General features: G+C 43.2%; 1 protein-coding gene across 2 annotated transcripts in view; it reads right to left on the bottom strand.

Annotated features, from left to right (window-relative positions):
* Positions 1–5,352: 5,352 nt before the first annotated feature.
* LOC149119178 (ubiquitin-like modifier-activating enzyme 1) overlaps positions 5,353–16,359 on the bottom strand; it is a 37,318-nt gene continuing 26,311 nt past the window's right edge. The window contains exons 11-26 of one of the 2 annotated variants that reach the window (XM_089325144.1): positions 16,149–16,325; positions 15,956–16,060; positions 15,482–15,562; positions 14,988–15,143; positions 12,389–12,554; positions 12,072–12,268; positions 10,552–10,616; positions 10,147–10,342; positions 9,456–9,530; positions 9,157–9,346; positions 7,177–7,265; positions 6,866–6,958; positions 6,549–6,740; positions 5,950–6,051; positions 5,743–5,843; positions 5,353–5,568 (exon numbers count right to left, since the gene is read on the bottom strand). In XM_089325144.1, the coding sequence (XP_089181270.1) occupies positions 5,433–5,568; positions 5,743–5,843; positions 5,950–6,051; positions 6,549–6,740; positions 6,866–6,958; positions 7,177–7,265; positions 9,157–9,346; positions 9,456–9,530; positions 10,147–10,342; positions 10,552–10,616; positions 12,072–12,268; positions 12,389–12,554; positions 14,988–15,143; positions 15,482–15,562; positions 15,956–16,060; positions 16,149–16,325 (2,121 nt within the window). In that variant the 3' untranslated portion in view covers positions 5,353–5,432. The remainder of the gene's footprint in view (positions 5,569–5,742; positions 5,844–5,949; positions 6,052–6,548; positions 6,741–6,865; positions 6,959–7,176; positions 7,266–9,156; positions 9,347–9,455; positions 9,531–10,146; positions 10,343–10,551; positions 10,617–12,071; positions 12,269–12,388; positions 12,555–14,987; positions 15,144–15,481; positions 15,563–15,955; positions 16,061–16,148; positions 16,326–16,359) is intronic. The other variant, XM_089325145.1, reaches the window with a different exon arrangement.

Here is a 16,359-nt window from a genome sequence, read left to right as displayed (position 1 = left end):
GGACTTCTGGGTCCAGGTTGGCCAGAGCAGCGTCCATTCATGGCGGGCAGGGGAAAAGAGTGGAGGTGTTGTGTGCCAAAATGTGCAGTCAGGGAGACTGCGACTAGGGCCGGGGGAAGAGGGCGGGCTTCATGTTCTGCATGAAAGATCTGTGAGTGAGATCCCAGTGGAAAGAGCAGGTCATCAAAGAAGGAGGTACCTTTCTCTGAAGGGAGGAGAGAACCTCCACTTTGACTACGACCTTGTCTAAATAGGATCAGAGTCGGTGAACTCAAAAGGCTTCCATAGCCTTGGAAACTCATGACAAGAGCCTCGAGTGGTCACTGACGTCAAAAATAAGAGTGTCCGTTTTTAGATCAACAACAGGAATTCACTGTGCAGTTACCCGCATGTTGGACCTCTGTCATTCATGAGGTGTAGTATGAGAATTAACAGTACACCTTCAGACTGCACTTTATGTATTTGTGTGGGTGTAAACAGTTGAAATCTCTACTTAGTATTGAGTTGGTCTTGTGCATATTAAACTCAATTAAAAACTTACCTTAATGAAAAATGGAACCGGAAAAGGTGTAGGAGGTGGGATGGGAGTGGGGTGGAAGGGTGGGAATTGGGGGAAAAACACTATATTCCTAAAAGCTGTACATATGAAATTTGTATTCATTGGAAAAAAAGTCTTCTAAAAAAAAGACAAAAAATATAGCTACGTGAGACTGAATGAGTTAGTGACATTTATGGGCTTCTATGAAGTCATTTACTTAAAATACTGTTGGTTCTGTACCTGAATATTTCAGAGTGTATATTCCAAAGATCGTTTATGCTAATGTTATGGCTTTCAGTGCTTTGCAAAGTATAATTTTGAAAACAGAAATGGAGGCCGGCGCCGCGGCTCACTAGGCTAATCCTCCGCCTTGCAGCACCGGCACACTGGGTTCTAATCCCGGTCTGGGCGCCGGATTCTGTCCCGGTTGCCCCTCTTCCAGGCCAGCTCTCTGCTGTGGCCTGGGAGTGCAGTGGAGGATGGCCCAAGTGCTTGGGCCCTGCACCCCATGGGAGACCAGGAGAAGCACCTGGCTCCTGGCTTTGGATCAGTGTGGTGCACTGTGGCCATTGGAGGGTGAACCAATGGTAAAGGAAGACCTTTCTCTCTCTCTCTCTCTCTCTCACTGTCCACTCTGCCTGTCAAAAAAAAAGAAAAAAAAAAAAAAAGCCGGCGCCGTGGCTCAATAGGCTAATCCTCCACCTTGCGGCGCCGGCACATCGGGTTCTAGTCCCGGTTGGGGCGCCGGATTCTGTCCCGGTTGCCCCTCTTCCAGGCCAGCTCTCTGCTATGGCCTGGGAGTGCAGTGGAGGATGGCCCAGGTGCTTGGGCCCTGCACCCCATGGGAGACCAGGAAAAGCACCTGGCTCCTGGCTCCTGCCATCAGATCAGCGCGGTGCGCCAGCTGCAGCGGCGGCCATTGGAGGGTGAACCAACGGCAAAAGGAAGACCTTTCTCTCTGTCTCTCTCTCACTGTCCACTCTGCCTGTCAAAAATTTAAAAAAAAAAAAAAAGAAAAAAAAAGAAAGAAAGAAAACAGAAATGGAAATGCTTGCCTTTTGCACCCTACTTAATTCTTCCAAAACTAAAAAAAATAAAATAAAAATTTAATTATTTTGGTTTTGTGGCAATGTCATTGTTCACATGACTTCAGTAAAAACATGTTCTACCTGCCTGCACCGTGGCTCACTAGGCTAATCCTCCGCCTGTGGCACCAGCAGCCTGGGTTCTAGTCCTGGTCGGGGTGCCGGATCCTGTCCCGGTTGCTCCTCTGCCAGTCCAGCTCTCTGCTGTGGCCCGGGAGGGCAGTGGAGGATGGCCCAAGTGCTTGGGTCCCTGCACCCACATGGGAGACAGGGAGGAAGTACCCGGCTCCTGGCTCCGGATCGGCACAGCGCAAAGTCAACCAACCAACCGACTATAATATGTTTGCGGTTACATTTTAACTCTTGGTTTTTAAGCTGCAAACTTAATGTTGCATTCTTGTTGGCTTTGTTTTATATTTTCATGTTTGAATTGTGTGCTACAAAGTACAATTTTCCAGAATAATGCTGGTCTGACATTTTGGCATAACTTTTACCTACAGAACACACAAAATTAACAGTACCCTCTAGGAAAACTCACTCTAAGCAACCCTATGTTGTGGGAAAACTGGGAAGATGAGTCCAAATTGGTGTTCTAGTATCAGTGAGATATGAGACCAGACAAAATGTTGAAAAGAGAAGCAAAGTTTGAGTAGAGGACAGAGAATCTCTGAGCAAGTGGAGATGGCTTGCTGTCAGGGGTTAGGGTGAGAACTTCTTTGACTTCTGCAAGCTGAGAAGGGGCAGAGTAAGAACCCATCCTCAAACCAGGGTTCCAGCAAAAGGTGGCGTCTGAATGCGATGTGGAAAACTCAAGATAAATAGCTAATTTGTGGGCAGGAGATCACACTTCCCCCTACCCTAATGTAATGTAATGTAAAAATTTCCTCCTCTTTTCTTCTCATCTTGGGAAGGCCTCTACCACAATTTTAAAGTCAGTTAGAAACAAGTCTAATTAGAACATAAAGGACTCTGCCACAGTCCACATGGGAATTACTCTTTCACATGACAAAGAATTAAGATAATCTCTGTCTGCCACATATTCACCTGTAACACCCTCAATAATAGCGGTTACTCTAAACGCTGTAGAGGTTTTCTATCTGCAACAGTTGGGCTGGGCCAAACCTAAGTCACAAGATAGAAATCCCTTCAGAGTAACTGCTATATTCAAATACTTGAACCTTCTTGCAGCTGCCTCCTATAAGTTGCGTCTAAAGCATAGGCAAGACCAACAGGAAGCAGAATTAAATCCTACTCTGATATGGAATGCTGGCAAAAGGTTAGCTGTTTGTGCCACCATTTTTTGGACAATGATGTAGTTTTGGAGGAGATGAGTGTACTCTCCTTGACAGATAGTAGGTTAAATCTCCACTTACAACACCTGCATCCTATATGGGCACCACTTCACATCCCAGCAGTTCTTCTTCCATCCAGCTGCCTGATTTGGCACAGAAAAGTAGTGGAGGATGTCCCAAGAGTTTAGGCCCCTGCGCCTGCCTGGGGAACCTGGAAAAAGCTCCTGGTTCCTGGTTTTTGGATCAAGCTCAGCTCTGGTCGTCACAACCACTTGGGGAACCAGTGGAAACAAGACTTCACTTGTCTCTCCCTCTGTCTATAGCTCTGCCTCTCAAATGAATAAACACACTTACCACGTATCACCATTCATCAGATTGGCCATAAACTGATCACTCAATAAGGGAGAATTTCTTGTCGAACGGCAATCGTACATCATAGCACTTGTTCCTAGGCCCTTTCATACATTTTAATTATATCATCAGTGCTGGTTCTCTAGCTTGTTCCCTGCCAGCTGCAGGGCTTGATCTTATCTACCTATCTCTCCATACTTATTTCCATATATACGTATGGATCCAACTTTCTAGAGAATCCAGACTAACAGTACATCCCCAGCTCTATCATACCAGCTCAGTGTACTAATGGTCTATAAGATGGCTATGAAATACCATCACAGGTTTCTCTTGGGTCAATCTGATATAAGTGCACGCTCATGTGCAGAAAATACAGAAATAAATCCGTGGTACAGAAAATCTAGCAGTGATAACAGAACATTATTTCAGAGCAGACAACAGCAGTAATCATTGAGGGCAAGTAGAGTGAAAATGAAATTTGCACGTGTCTGGGCCTGACGTGAAATTCAATTTCAGAGATGATGATGTCAAACATGGTTATGGGAGTTTGTTGGACTTGGCAACTACAGCAAAGAAATTATGCCACTTGAATGCAAGCCTCAGACACTGTATGTTCAGTGGGCAGAGGCTAGCATCTGTACTGCAGAGCATTAAGTATACAAAAGCACCTATGAGGGGGGCCAGCAGCGTGGCACAGAAGGTTAAAGCCCTGGCCGGGAGCGCTGGCATCCCACATGGGCACTGGTTCTATCGGGCTGCTCCCCTTCCAATCCAGCCCTCTGCTATGGCCTGGGAAAGCCCAAGGGCCCAAGTCGTTGGGGCCCTTTACCTGCGTGGGAGACCTGGAAGGAGCTCCTGGCTCCTGGCTTTGGATTGGTACAGCTCCGGCTGTTGTGGCCATCTGGGGAGTGAACCAGCGGATGGAAGACCTCTCTCTACCTCTGTCTCTACCTCTGTAACTCTTTCAAATAAATAAAAAAATTTAAAAAGCACCTGTGACAAGGAAAAGCTTTCTCCTTGCTAGATCATTGCCTCAATCAAGTTTTTAAAGCACTCCTACCCGGTATCTCTGTGCTGTAAGGAAAACGACATTTAGGGGGAAAAAAGGACATCTAGAACTACAAAGTCAATGAAAGACCAATAATATAATTTACAGGCAAGCACATTATGCTGAGGCCATCGAGCTCGCCCCAAGTTTGTTGATTCAGTTATAGTTTAGAAATGAGACATCATTTTAGAAGCTGTCTGAGGTTTGGGAATACAAATGGAAACTTTGGATAACCTGGGTGGGTGAACAATGTGAAAGTAGTCAAAACTATTGGTTCTTTGAGGATTTTGTAGAATTGTCAAGACGAAAGGGAAAGATTAGGGTTCTTGTGAGGCCAGTGATGAGTCCTGCTGCTACAGATCATCCTAACACAGCTCCATGCTGCCCTGAATGAAGGAAGTCTGGAGATCCTGAAAACAAAACGGTGTTGAGGGAAGTAGGGTACTGGTTCTTCGTATTTCACCAGATTTACACCCTCCTTACATAAGGAAACCATGGTTACACAGGTTTCACTAAGAGTCGACCCATCAAGTACAATGAGGGTAGGATGAAACCTGCATGGCAAAGGCACAGGTGTCAAAGACTTAAAAGGCACATCATATTACAATAGTAAATCCATGTGTAACACATACAAATGTACTTTATTCCTAACAACTTGTTGTCCCTTTGTTACGGATGAGAAATATGGAATATGGGTTACAACCAAAGATTGAGGTGTGATAACCTCTAAATATAATTTATATGTGGTAAACCAGGTGTAAAATCTCTACCTTAGAATCAACAGGGAAGAGGGATTAGATCCTCAGATTTAACCCTGTTAATGGCTTTGCTGGTGTCACCATTTATTTTAGCAGATATGCCAAAATAAAGTTAACATACCGCACACTTCAATCAGTTGTACTTAGTCTGTCCTGTATCTTTGAATTTTCAGAAATTTCCATGTTGTGAGGGTGGAGCTGGACTCTGGATTATTACTTTAACATATGGAAATATGGAGAGAACAAGCATTGGCCCTTACCAAAACAAAGACATATCACATCTGGATCACTTTTTTATTATGAATGCCAATTTCAAACAGTAGAAAGCAGCAAAGAAAAAAAAGGTTCTTTGATCAAAGCTCAAGGAATGATGTAGCGTACATAAGGGACCTCAACGTCCTCGCCACTCTCACTGTTGCAACACAGTTCAAGCACCAGAGCCCGCACATGGTGGCCCAGTTTTCTCTTCGACACACAGCTCACAATTTCTGTCATTCTGAGACAAAAACAAAACAAAACAAAACAAAAACAGAAGGTTAAGGAGGTGAAACAGAAGAGAAGCACATATCGTAGGCAAAGACAAGATGAGAGTCAACTATTGCTTGATACAGCTGGAAATTTAAGACCCCACTGAGCAGGACACCTCCACCCTCCCTAGCTACCAACTCACGGCTGATCTAGCCGTTCCTTCAGCTTGGAGGCAGGCATAAAGAATGAGTAGAGCATGGACACACCCTGGGACAGCATGGTTATTTCCAGTTTGTGCTCTGTCTACAGAGGATGAGAAGGAGGAAGGGGAACGACCATCTGTAAGATTCTGAATTTATACAACTACCAACCCCGTGGGTAGGGGAAATGAAGAAGAAAAGCATCTTACCTTGAAGTATTCTAGGAACTGCCTGAGGGTCATCTCCTCACCATTAGGCTGTAATCCATGTACATCAAAGCGATCCCACAAAGTCCATTCTTGGTTATAATACTTGGAAACAAAGAACAGGGGGAAGGATAGTTGTTATTCCAGATGGTCTGGCCACTATCAGCCAACTTGACATGTTAGGTCAGAGCCACTGAAGTTCTTTATTCCAAGTAGTCTGATAGCCACATCTCAATTTAAGTAACTGTAATTCTTATAATGACCAAATAGTCACATATGACTGAGACCTTGTTACCTCTTCCACTCATTTTCCATCTCGTTTACTTTCCTCCTTTTAATTTCTTACAAGTACCTTGGCAATCTGTTGTTTTTTTTTTTTTTCAAAATGTGTGTCGTGCTCCTACCTTGTACACTGAATGAATAAACCAGGGAACACAAAAAGCAGATACCTAGTAACAGAAACTTACATGTGCCATAAGGAATACGGATGACTGCACACACATACACACACACACATACACACTCACACACACATTTTTCACTCATATACATAGTTGGGGTAACATGACATCTCCATACAGGCAGGCCATTACCCTTCTCACCTGGTGATGCGGTGGGGCAACGGGCTCAGAGAAGCTGAAGAATGGCAGAGCCAAGTTCATGAAGCTGTTCTTATAGGACGCAAGCTGTTGGTGTCCCTGCACTACCTTGTACAGCTCCAGACACACAAGGCCAACTACAGCTGATGTGGTTGTCGCAATGGCTGGGATGATCTTTCCTGCAATAAGCTTGCTCTGTGAATCAAGTGTGCCATAGATGTTATTTTTAGAGAAGGCTGAAATCTACACAAGAAGCTAAGTTCAAATTCTAGACTTAAGTAAGCTTGCAAGGGGTGGAAGATTGATCAGACCGCCATTACCTTATGACGGTCTGCAGGGGATATATCATAGTTCTCTGCTCTGAGGTTGGATGCAGCAACAATGAAATCCATATGAAAGTTGCTATCATCATCCTGTTGTGAATGAGGAGGAGGGGGGAGAGGGGAAAGAATAAGCATGAAAAGGATTCTTGGCTACATGGGAGAAGTACATTTCCCACTCCAACTACCTGCTAACCTCCACACCACAAAGGATGACTGGGCCCTGTTGTAGATCCATAATGCTGACAAAGCCTGAGAGCTGAGCCACTGTCAACCTATTTCCCTACCCAGATCAGGGCCCCACCAACAACCTTCTCAAAATTGATGGGATACATCTTGAATCCGCAGAGTTTGTCTGGACTGGGAAGCACGGCCTTGAGCTCCTCTAGATGGCTGTCATCTGCACGAAAAGAGGAGACATGCTTAGTCCCTCTGATCCTAACCCTGTTTCTGAGGTAAAATCAGTAGCCCAGGGTACACAAAGTGTTCATGCATATGATGGACACTTTGGGAAATAGTGAAACAAGAAAAATAGGAGGGAATATTCCCCCAGAGAAAGAGGTACAAAGATGTAGGAAGCATGATAGGAAAATTATCCAGCATAGCCAAGAGGCAGAAGCAACCCAAATTTCTGTCAACAAAATGAAATAATCCATGTAACAGACTCAGTCTTAAAGAGGAAGGAAATTTTGACACATACTTTTAACACACATTAACCTCCTAGGTGTTTTGTCTGTCCATGCATTACTGAAGACATCACAGCCATAAAATAAATAAGACACAAAAGAAAAATAGTATGATTCTACTTTTTATATTCCTAGAATAATAACTTGTGGAAACAGAAAACAGGTATGCTGCCTGAGACAGTGAGGAAGGGGAAAATGAGGAGAAACTGTAACAGGACTTGAATTTTTAGTTAACATTAAAAAGTCTTAGAAAGTGGTTGTACAACAAGAACACATTTAGCATCACTGAACACTCATCATAAACAGGTAATAGTCTCATCAGACTTTGACCATATTAAAAAAAGAGGGAGTGGATAGGATCTTCACAGAAGACAGAAAAGATAAACCATGGATATCGAGGTCTTAAGGAAGAATAACACACACAGATGAGGAGATACAGGGGAGGAAACACGAGACTGGAGTTAAAAAAGAAAATGAGTAAGGGAAGGAAGGAAAACTTCCAGACAGTAACAAAGAAGGGAACTATCAAGTCGGATTAATATCAAGAAATTTGAAGGGCAAGATTCAGTGGAAGAATACTAATAGAGATAGGTAACGTACATAAGGCGAGTCAAAAACAAATACATGGAAGGCAGACATGCATGAGAGATACAGATAAATACGTGCACAGAGGAACATAAAGAGGTGGCAATTATAAAGGAAAATAGGGCAGCTGATCTTAAGTCGTGAGATATGTAAAATGGAAGAAACACATTCAGGGTAAGATACTACAGAGAGGGGCCGGCGCCGTGGCTCAATAGGCTAATCCTCCGCCTGCGGCGCCGGCACCCCAGGTTCTAGTCCTGGTCGGGGTGCCGGATTCTGTCCCGGTTGCCCCTCTTCCAGGCCAGCTCTCTGCTGTGGCCCAGGAGTGCAGTGGAGGATGGCCCAAGTGCTTGGGCCCTGCACCCGCATGGGAGACCAGGAGAAGCACCTGGCTGCTGCCTTCGGATCAGCGTGATGTGCTGGCCGCAGCGGCCATTGGAGGGTGAACCAACGGCAAAGGAAGACCTTTCTCTCTGTCTCTCTCTCTCTCTCTCACTGTCCACTCTGCCTATCAAAAATTAAAAAAAAAAAAAAAAGATACTACAGAGAGGAAGACACACAGCATGAGCCACACTGTAGACAGATGGAGATGGGAACTTGAGAATGAGGTGAGAAGACATATGGAGGACAACGTGATAAGGAGGAAAACAGAGAACAAAAAGTTTGGGGTAAATATTTACATGGGGATACAAGAGAAATTGAAGAGATAAAGCAGGTAAGGTATCAAGAAAAGATAACACTGGTTCAGATCATATAGAGAAGCAAAGAACAAAGGCAAACAAAAACCAGAAAAGGGATGATGAACAGCTATTTCTGACATCTATTGTGGTAGGAAGAAAAGAAATGAGACCTCCAACCAGTCATCCTTATTTCACACAGAATAAAAGTAACACCCAAAAAGATGATATGTTAGTAAACCCTATGCCTATAGTCACAGAGAAGGGCCAAGTGGTAAGGCTAGTGAGGAGACATGGGTGGAGAAAGTAGAGTGCAACTCCTGGCCAGCTGGCCAAAACTCACCAAGAGAGACACTGGCACTCTGCAGCTCCTGGTCAGAAACATGAATCCTGACACCAGACTTGGGGATGAATTCAGGTACCTGTAGAGACTGCAGGAGTGTGGCCACAGCAGGTCGGTCTTGAGAGCCCATCAGCCCATACATCTGGGCAAACAGGTTAGCAGCAGCCATCACATAGTCCAGATGTAGGGTCTATGAGAAGGCAAACACACAAAGTCAGTTCTCAGTGGGGAAATCTGCCTGTTTCCTATCTATGCAACTTCCCCTTGACCCAAAGAGATCCCAGGAAGTTGAGACTTACATTGTTGACATCAAATGTAAGTGGATGTGGACAGCGTTTGGGTCCAGACCAGAATGGGGCTCCTGAGCTTGTCAGCTAGGAGAGGAAAGATTTTGGAGGAGTAGAACCTGAGTGTAGAAGACCAGCTGGCAATGCTACCACCTTACTTTGTTCCTGTGAGTCTAGACACTATTCTGGGAAACTTTTTATCAGAATAACAAAAAAATCATAAACTTGTCAATCTGGCAGGCACTATACAAACTAAAGCTTAACATTTATATGTTAACCCTGAAAAAACCCCCATTATATGAGTTATTATTTCTTCTTTACAGATAAAGTTACTGAAATACAAAGAGGAAAATAAATGGCTTGCTCTAATGTCAAGTCCATTGGGTTTCAAACCAACAATGGCTGTTAAACTTGAAACTATGTTAACTATAAAACTTTAGAACTATAAAGCTTTCCCTGATAGTATCTACAATGTGAGATCAGAAACAATACTCCACACCATCAGCCAGGGAAACAGAAATGAAAAACCCCTTTCCTGGTGGAAAAGGAATGAGGCAGAACACGTTTGCAGAACTGCAGCTTGTTTTTCTGAGATACCAATCCTTGGGTTGCCTGTGACTGCTGGATTATCAAAAACCTAGGAGAATTCTCTTGTTTCCCAGAAATGTACTCTGCCCAAAGGTCCAGGAAAGTGCAATAATACCTGGTTGGGAGGGAAGTTGTGGAGTAGCTGCCGGATGTTGTTAGAATACTGGGTGTGCCAGTGGTAGCAAGCCCAAGTCACACAGTCAGCCCATGTATGTGGTCGCTGCAGTACCAGGCTACGCTGTAAGGCCTCCAGCACCTCCACTGGTTGGGTGCCTCCCAGCTGCAAAGTCCGTTCCACAAACTTTGGGTCTCTATAGGGAAGAAGCAAACAGCAAAATTATTCAACAGACCCAGAAGCAGGCTTCTTGAAAATCCCACACTCTCCATGCAAAGCCAGACGTGATTCCCAAAAGGTGTCAAGAGGCTCAAACATAATAAGGTACAGATGTGAGGGAAGCAGACACAAGGTTTTTAGGCTGCTGGGCAGGGGCAAGCATCACAGTTCATTTAGGTTACACACGTGAGATACTGGTTGACATTTTCTGCAGGGTGCTTGAAGAGGCCTTCAAATTCATCCCGGGCCCACTGCAGACAAAGCAAACATTACACAGGGACAATGAATAACACAGAGGTTTCTAAATGTATTCGAAAGATTAATCAATGAATCAAGCAAGTTGAAAGAAGCACTTTTGCTCTGTGAGTGCGCAACAGTGAAGTTTCTTAAATGTGGCTCCCCAAATTTACCAACTTCACACCGCTACTTTTTCAATGGCTTATCTATATAGTGGTAATGCAGGTGCTTAGGCATTAAAAGTTACTTGTCACGTCTGTGTACATTACTAGAATACGGGTGTTTTTCCTCAAAAAAAAAAAAAAAGGAAAATTCACAGCTAAATATAACAACAACAATCCTCATACAGACCCTGGGACTGGCAAAAAACAAAGCACTTCTGCATATGTACTGCCATTTTATACTTTAAATACGAAATATTTATATAAGACCAGTAAGTACAATCACTTGCAAAGTCATCTGGATCTCTAGCGCCGGAGATTCACTGGAGACTGTAGCTCTTTCCTACTGCCTACTTCATCATTCTAGATAGTAATTTCTATGCTCCATGGACTTGCTACAAAGAAACAACCAAATACATATATATCTAAAGCTTATTCAAAATAGCAAATGCATGTTAAATGTTATAGAAAGGATGAGATACTAATTGTCATGGAAGTTTTATGGATAAGGAATCCGAGGCATGTGGAAGTTTCACAGAAGTCTGAGGTCATATAATGAAAATGTTTTAAAACCTTTCTCATAGATTTCCCTGCATGTTGGACACAAAAGAAAACGTGACCTACTAGAGGTTATATAAACATATAAATACACATGAGAGCCAAAAACTGACAGTCATGAGTACATAAATAAGTATATCCACTCATGCTGAAAGTGCTAAGTTGGGAAGGCAACTTTTTTTTTCCACAAATAATTCCTCCTAAACAAAGTCTCAAATATTACAGTAAGAAACACTCTAAACACACAATGGTGTGGTTCTTGGGTTGCAGATTAGCATTAGATTATGTGTATCAGTTACTCAGGTGTATTTATTTTCTTCAACTAAATATGCCCTGTTCTATATGTATGGCCATTATGTCAATAGAAACTATTCTGATAAACTAACTGTTGAAACATTTTGAGCAGCAGTTATAGAAATATAAATATATACTTTAACACAAATTTTTCTGTAATAACTTTGTTAACTCTGAAATAACAAAGTTAACAATGAAGTCAATTTTGCTCAGAAACACATTAGTGTTTACACATTCTCACTTTTCAGACGTTTACTGAAACTGTAGTCTTTAACAGAAGATTTTTTAAAGTTAAAAAAAGTTTTAAAAATGAAGTTATTGGTACACATGAAAACTGATTAGCAGAAAGATTTGCTGCACTGAGCCTTACAGTTCTGGAATGTCAAGGGCTTCAAAATCCAGAGGCTATGTCTGAACCTGTCTCTTTTACCTCCCAAAGTCCCCAAGGCTAGTCACCTGCAGAGTGTGTTCAATGGCATTGGGGAAGTTCTTCAGTGTGCAGATGGGGATGGACTTCTCAGGTGGGTCCTGGCTAGAGCTGTAAGATTCCGTCAGGAAGGGAATAACCACTTGCACACTGCCCTTGGTGCCCAGTGTCCCTGACTCCAACAATGGTTTACGGTAGTACACGCAGCGGCGGTCCATGTACAGGCCTTCATGGAGGTAAAGAGGATGTTTCATGAGAACTGGGAGAGGAGTATTAGGACAGGTACACCCCACCCTAATATGCACAATGATGGCTGTGCCCTATCCTCATGTGCCTAGAAACTCACGGGCATCTACATTGTCCAGGGCATTGGCTACACCATCCAGGTTTTCATAGAAGTCGTCGTTGTAGATACACTCAGTGTCAGGGCCTACACGATTCTGGTGGCTTATTACTCTGACGTATGGATTTATCTGACGCACAGATGCCGCAGCTACATCAGACTTTAACTTCTGAATGGGAATGGAGGGAGAAAGCTGTTTGTCATACATTCACACACAACCTTTTAAACAGCTAACCTAACAACTGAGTAAGTGAAGAAAAGCCTTGACTCCAAATTCAAGAACATCACCTGATGTTCTGTGACAATGCCACATGTGACAAATGTGAAATGAGACCAAGAGGGCCCAAAATATATGCCACAAATAGGAAAAAAATTCCTTAGTTTTACATTATTTTACCAACTAATTCCACTTTTTTTTTTCATTTAATGAGACCCAGAATAGAGATGACATCACCTAAATAAAAACAAAGACACACAGGATCTTTTCAAAGCCAAAGCCAAAACCAAGACCTTTTCTTATTTAAAACCCAACACTGGATGATGCAACACTGTGGTGAAGTGTTTTAAAACTGTGGCCTGCAGTGCCAGCATCCCAAATGGGTGCTGGTTCAAGTCCTGGCTGCTCCATTTCCTATACAGCTCTCTGCCATGGCACAGGAAAGCAGGAGAAGGATGACTCAAGTCTCTTGGCCCCTGCAGACCCGGAAGTAGCTCCTGGCCCCTGGGTTCAGATCAGCTCAGCACTGGCCACTGCAGCCATTTGTGGAGTGAACCAGTGGATGAAGGACCCTCTTCTCTCAAACTCTTTCAAATAAACAAAACTAAATCTTTAAAAAAAAAACCCTCCACTGGTAATACATTTTTCCTTAGAGAAAAATGAGCTGTCTCTATCATTGCACACCATAAAGTACAGTTTTGCTCAGGTTTTTACCTTTATCTGTTGGCACACTATTATGCTAGACATTCTAATCTACATCCTTCGAGTATCTGAAAAAAATTTCACTTTTTTTAAAGATTTTTTTATTTATTTGAAAGTCAGAGTTACACAGAGAGATGAGAAGGAGAGGGAGAGGGAGAGGGAGAGGGAGAGGGGGAGGGGGAGGGGGAGGGGGAGGGGGAGAGAGAGAGAGAGAGAGAGAGAGAGAGAGAGAGAGAGAGAGAGAGAGGTGTCTTCCATCCGCTGGTTCACTCCCCAATTGGCCGCAAGGACTGGAGCTGTGCTGATCCAAAGCCAGGAACCAGGAGCTTCCTCCAGGCCTCCCATGGTGGGTGCAGGGGCCCAAGGACTTGGGCCATCTTCTATTGCTTTCCCAGGCCACAGCAGAGAGCTGGATCGGAAGTGGAACAGAGCCGGGTCTTGAACTGGCAACCATATGGGATGCTGGCACTTCAGGCCAGGGTGTTAACACACTGTACCACAGCGCCAGCCCCAAAAATGTCATCTTTCTCATGAAAGATACCTTTGTTTACACTGTAAACCTTCCAAAGACACCTTTGTTTCTTACCACGTCCATACCCTACCTTTTCACGTGTTAATGATATTCTCTGTGACTGTATTTGTTTTTTTAAGTTATCAAACCAAGAAACTTTTTCTATACATTTTCATATCACATATTTAACTAGAAAGTAGAAAAAAATTAGACCATTTTAAAATCCTTAATAAATCCTACACATAATCTGAATCATCATAAAAATATTTTCCAATGCAAACTTCAGTAACAGGAGCTAAACTCCATTTACCTTTTGGTCAAATATCTTTATGTACTTCTTAATGACAGCTAGATTCTCATTTCTAATGCATTCAACCTGGTATTTTGTTTGAAGGAAAAGGCAGCACAGAAAAATAGTTTGACAGCCTATCAGCATAACTTGCAGGAGTTTAAAACTATATAGCAAACTTAACAAGTCAAAGTGTTTATAAGTTTGGTTTTAAGTAAATCTGGAATCCATATTCAATCAACTTCCATTTTGAATGGATATTTACAACTAGTACATATTCTGTCTCACGATACAGTGGTCATTTGGAAAAGTGTTTCATTGAATTAAAGGAGGATTTCCTGTAGAAGATTAGAAAGTTCCATTCTTTGATAAAATAAGAGTAAAAAAGTCAAATAATGGTCTTAGTGTTCTTAAAATGACTATTATAATCTTGTGGATTCCAAGAGTATTTTACTATTAATTTTCCTATTAGAAAAGGGCAGGAACTTCTTTTTAACATATATTTCAATGTCTAGAACCTACTATGTGGACTGTAAAGTTATAAGACTCTGAGCAGGCAGTAAAATTACTGACTTTCACAACGGCCTTCCATAACCCCAATTTACAGTACCGTATTCAAAATGGCCCAAAACCAACAACGCAGGAGTGGAGAAATTATGAAAACCTATCAATGAAATGACCTAAGTGCTTGATAAATGTTTGCTGAGGTGAAGACTGACCAGCAGACAATTAAATTTGGACACAGGTATGAGGGTATGAGACACACAGAGAGAGGTGTTCTAAGCCACTAGGATGAGAAGAGAGAGAGAGAGAGAGAGAGAGAGAGAGAGAGAGAGAGAGAGAGAGAGATATGACAGAAACTCATAAACCCCATTCAACTCACTGTGACATCCCAGGGCCGGAAGAGAAACTGTCGGTTCAGATTGGACTTTTCAATGGTATCCATGTCTGTCACTGTAATATTCCCACCCTCCCCACAGCCTAGTCCAATCATGGCAAAGTTCTTGAGCAACTCACAGCCAATGGCACCTGCACCCACCTGGAAGATGGGAAAGAGAGTCTGGTCAAGGTGACTGCAGATAGCAGGAAGCCATTTACCGCTCTGTACTTCCCGTAGAGGTACAAAGATGAAAGAAAGTCATCTATGCCACATATTTAAACCCCCAAATCACAAAAATCTATCATCATCTTAAAAATGGAAGCACTTGAGACCCAAAACAAAGAATATATCATGTTTTCCTTCAATTCACAGAAAGTGAAAAAGTGAATGTGATCAAGCCACAAAAGATCAGAAAGACCCAACTTCTAGAGACAAAAGAAAATCTAAGAGGGGTCAGAAGCTAGTAAGGAAGGTGAAGGTAGTGGGTGTCTACTCACCAGAAAGTACTTCTGCTTGCCTAGTTTCTCTTGTAGGTCTGAGCCAAATACTGCCACCTGCCCATCATAACGGTTCTGATGCTATCAAAAAAGGAAGGAAGGCAGGAAGGCAGGAAGGCAGGAAGGCAGGAAGGCAGGCAGGCAGGCAGGCAGGAAGGCAGGCAGGCAGGAAGGAAGACAGAAGGCAGGAAGGAAGGCAGGAAGGCGGGAAGGAAGGCAGGAAGGCGGGAAGGCGGGAAGGAGGGAAGGAGGGAGGGAGGGAGGGAGGGAAGGAGGGAGGGAGGGAGGGAGGGAGAGAGGGAGGGAGGGAGGGAGGGAAAGAAAAGAGAAAAGAAAAGAAAAGAAAAGAAAAGAAAAGAAAAGAAAAGAAAAGAAAAGAAAAGAAAAGAAAAGAAAAAAGAAAAGAACAGGAAGGTTAAGGAAGAGTGGCTTTAGAGATGCTCACAATGAAGTCGTCACAGAGGACCCACATACCGGGAGACATTTGTCTTCCATGAAGGCTTCTTTGTTTTCAGGAAGGCATTCTAAAGCATCAAAGTACAACCACTGCATGATAGGCATAAACTTGCCAGAGCAGGCCTGGGGAGAAAAGGTTGTCAGTAGTTGAGGCTTGACAAGTGACAAGTAGAGGACACTTCTGGCCATGCCCTTAACCATCCATGCTGACCTTCATGACCTCCTGGGCGGCCAGGCCCCCAATGAAGGCATTTATAGGTGCCAGATTCCCAGCAGCTACATATGCCAACTTGCGAATGAGGTCTTCATCCAGGATGCCCTGCTGTCCTGGGGGCAAGGCTTCAGAATTCACAGTCTGTGCTAAGATCACCAGTTCTGCTGCATCTTCCTGACGAGTCAAAAAAGAACATTTCAGACCACCA

Source organism: Oryctolagus cuniculus, chromosome Y, assembly GCF_051225735.1.
Source record: "Oryctolagus cuniculus isolate XC-2025 breed Fujian yellow rabbit chromosome Y, ASM5122573v1, whole genome shotgun sequence".
NCBI lineage: Eukaryota > Metazoa > Chordata > Mammalia > Lagomorpha > Leporidae > Oryctolagus > Oryctolagus cuniculus.
This window is presented reverse-complemented; position numbering and strand designations above follow the sequence as displayed.